Genomic DNA, 3844 nt, shown 5'->3' on the forward strand with positions numbered 1-3844 from the left:
TTTATTTATTTTTTGCTCGGAAAAAAATACAAGTCAAAGCCGAATAACTTTCTAAAAATCGCTTTCGTCTTAATCAATTAGTAATTTCCACAGTTTTTGTTGCCTTGCCATGTGAGTAGTTAGCAGCCATTAAAAACCCAAAGACTAATATCTGAGGGTATATATGCATGTATGCTCAAAGATTGGGTAGGTAGCGCAATTAATTTCACTCGGTTTCGTTCTCTCTCTTACCATCATTTCGGTTGTCTCCCGTGTGGCTCGGACTTCACTGCAGCAGCTTCCCACCTCCTTCCTCCCCAACCTCTCTCTCTCTCTCTCTCTCTCTCTAGACTCTCTCTTCATGACCCTTTTAGTCACAGTAAAATAACGTCGTGATTCGTGCCGATTCCAACAAGAGTCATGGCTAAGTTCTTCTTCAGGATTTGGTGAGTTTTGCTTTCTCTTCAAAATCATTTTCCCTGGTATTTTGCAGTACTTTTTCGACTTTTGTTCTTTTAGTGGAATGAAGTCCATCTTTTACTGGGTTAGTTTTTTTGCGTGCTTCTTTATCACTGGTTCGTGGGTTTTGTAAGTCTTGCAAGTGTATGTTTTCTTGAACCCGTTTGAACCTTCTTTTTTTTTTTCCCTCCCTTTCTGAGATCATGAGAGATGTGTATGTAATTGGGGAAAAAAGGGTTTTGTCTTCAATACTTCGATTTTCAGATTATTTTCAAGGAAAAGGATCAAAACTGTAGGAAACATGCATCTGTAGGTTTTTTCTACTCCCTTTTTTTTTTTTATTAATTATTATGATTTTAAATTATTTACTCCTTATTTTTTTTGCTTGTGGGGGTTTGAATATAGCAGGTAGGAGAAAATTTTCTTTCTAAATGGAGGAAGATTTTTAGAAGGTTATTTACTCCTTAGTTTCTTTCTAATCCCATAGGACGAGTGATTCCCGGAATAGTAATGATGAGATTACCATCCTGCATTCCAATATATTGTATTTTTGAAGTTTTATGGTAATAGTTTACAAAGAATATGTAATCTCTTTACTAATTGTGATGTTTCAATCACGCCCATGAGATTCATCCCATGATAATCTCTCGAACCAAACAGGCCCCTAATGAATTGGAATGGAAAATTATGGAACTTTACCAAATGGGTCCAGCCATATTGGCATTTTGGGCTCAGTTAAATCTGGTGCGTGCAATGATTTGTTGATGGGCGCATCTTTCTGTTCAAAATAACATAACACACTAGTTGAATCCCTGTCATGTTCTGATTTTGATGCAGACTCGAAAGAACTTCTGAAGGACCTTGAATAGATCATTTCCCTTAGTTTTCTTAATCTTTGGGATAAGAGATGGTAGCTGAATCATGGTTTCGGAGTCTATGGAAACCTCAGCGGAAACGTGAAGGTGGGCCTGTGGCAGTCATTGGAGTGTTGGCGTTTGAAGTAGCAAGCTTAATGTCGAAGCTTATTTACCTCTGGAAATCTTTGAGTGATAAGCATGTCGTTAAGTTTAGGGAGGAAATCACAAACTCGGTGGGCATTAGGAAGCTTGTTTCGGACGACGACGATTACATCATTGGTCTAATATGCTCAGAGACGATGGAGAACTTAGGGCATGTGGCAAGAGCTGTTTCCAGGTTGGCAAAGAAGTGCAATGATCCCTCTTTGAAGAGTTTTGAGCATGTCTTTAATGAGCTAATCAAGATTGGCGTTGACCCTTACGGGTGGCAATTTACGTGGAGGAAGATGGATAGAAAAGTTAAGAAGATGGAGCGGTTCATTTCTGCCAATGGAAATTTGTATCAGGAGATGGAGTCCCTTTCGGAGCTTGAACATACTCTGAGGAGACTGAAGGGTAATGCTGAATCAGATAGCATTACTTTGGTTGAATATGAGAAAAGGGTCGCTTGGAAACAACAAGAAGTGAAGCAATTAAAGGAGATATCTTTGTGGAACAGGACCTATGATAATGCAGTTCGCCTTTTGGTGAGATCGTTGTGCACTATATATGAAAGGATTGGTCATGTTTTTGGAATTGGTGAAATGGATGATTTGAAAATCCAAGACTCTGGAGGTCTGGATTCTGATTTCATTCGTCGAAGTCACTCAGTTTCTGTATTGACGCAGCAGTCTTCAGTTCACCCATCTGAGAATAGTTCTATTCCTAGGTTCTCTTCAGATTCCTTGGGGAGTCTGACTACTAAATCTGGTCCAATTACAAGAACGAATATAAAAGCTAATTTTTATTCAGGTCCTCTTGGAAACTCAGTTACCGCATCAAACCCAAGAAAGAATAAATTCATGAACTTCTTTTCGGGTCCTCTTGGAAGATCAACAACGAAATCTGGGCCATTGGCTAGAACAAAGAATACTGTTCTCAAGTTGTGGCAGAGTCGTGATCTCTTATCGATGCTTCAAGGACAGAACCCACTTAAAAAAACCAGTCATTCAACTCCGGGGGGAGCTTTTAAAGGATGCATAACGGGCGGAGACAGTTCTCACGTAAAGAATAGCTACGTAGTATCAAGTAGTGTGCAGTCGGGAATTCTTAGTAGCAGCGGCAGCTTACCTCAGAATAATAATCAACCAATCATCAATTCCAAGCACAGATATTTGAATGCACCTTCTGGAACACTTGGTGCTGCTGCTTTAGCGCTTCACTATGCAAATGTCATTATAGTAATTGAGCGGCTAGTGGCAGCTCCTCATTTGATTGGTCATGACGCGAGAGAGGACTTGTACAATATGTTGCCAGCTAGTGTAAGGGACTCCCTTCGGACAAGGCTAAAGCCATATGCCAAGAGCTTGACTTCATCGATCTATGATACAGTTCTCGCGGGAGAGTGGACGGAGGCTATGTCAGGAATACTAGAATGGTTAGCTCCACTTGCCCATAACATGATTAGGTGGCAGTCTGAGAGGAGTTTTGAGCACCAGAACCTAGTTTCCAGGACCAATGTGCTTCTAGTCCAAACGCTTTATTTTGCTGATCAAGAAAAAATTGAAGCTACGATTACTGAACTTCTGGTTGGTTTAAACTATGTGTGGAGATTTGGCAGAGAGCTCAATGCCAAAGCTATATTGGACTGTGGCAGTGATAGAACATTCGATAGTTCTTTGGAGGTTGATGGGTAATAAAATTTTCGACTTGTGGCTATCTCCAAAAGCATTGTAGTTGAGGCTTTTCTGGTTCTGGTAAATCGGGGGGAATTCAGTATATGGGACAAAGGTTCCAGGAGGTGGCCTCTTCTCGACACGTTTTGAGTGACTATGGCAAATGTGGAATAGTTGCTTATACTCGATTGGGTTTCTTCGTACTACTGCAGTTGGGCACTGGGATTCTCGTTACCTTAGGTGAGAACTGAGACTTCACCTTTAGCCACTCAATTTGGCTGTGCTGTTTCCTTTTTAAATAGAATCCACGTCTCATTATTAAGCTCTTTATTGCATGAGATCATAATTAGTGGTGAGACTCATTGTGTATTGTTGTAAATTTACTTCCTATTGCCAAAGGGCTTTCTTTCCTATATAGATATAGAAAGATAAGATGAAGCTTGGTATTCTATCTTCAATGTGGCTTTGTATGGATGGAATGATTTCTACTGCATAACGGCAGAAGCAGTTGTTTTCATTTGGCCACCTAAGTTCGGCTTTGTTGTTTACTTCTTCAATGGAATCCATGTCCAATTATTTAGCTGTGCATTGCATGACATTTATGTAATTAGTGGTGACACTTGATTATACTTGACGAAGGACAACAAGGGATTTTAGGGTTACAACGGGGTAACGAAGAGGTAGAGTTTTGGGGCCACAATTACCCAATGTTCAAGGACAATTTTATGTTGCTTA

The 3844-nt window shown here is 40.1% G+C and overlaps 1 protein-coding gene across 2 annotated transcripts; it reads left to right on the forward strand.

The window, feature by feature from the left end:
• The first annotated feature begins 201 nt into the window (after positions 1-201).
• On the forward strand, positions 202-3567 carry LOC131318924 (uncharacterized). 2 transcript variants are annotated; one of them, XM_058348972.1, is made up of 2 exons: positions 202-425; positions 1276-3567. In XM_058348972.1, the coding sequence occupies exon 2, from the start codon at positions 1346-1348 to the stop codon at positions 3128-3130; it is 1785 nt and encodes a 594-aa protein (XP_058204955.1). In that variant the 5' UTR covers positions 202-425; positions 1276-1345; the 3' UTR covers positions 3131-3567. The 2 variants fall into 2 exon arrangements, with proteins under 2 accessions (XP_058204955.1, XP_058204956.1); XM_058348973.1 differs by lacking the exon at positions 202-425 and adding an exon at positions 476-1182.
• The last annotated feature ends 277 nt before the right edge of the window (positions 3568-3844 follow it).

This window comes from Rhododendron vialii, chromosome 3a (assembly GCF_030253575.1).
Source record: "Rhododendron vialii isolate Sample 1 chromosome 3a, ASM3025357v1".
Classification (NCBI taxonomy): Eukaryota; Viridiplantae; Streptophyta; class Magnoliopsida; order Ericales; family Ericaceae; genus Rhododendron; species Rhododendron vialii.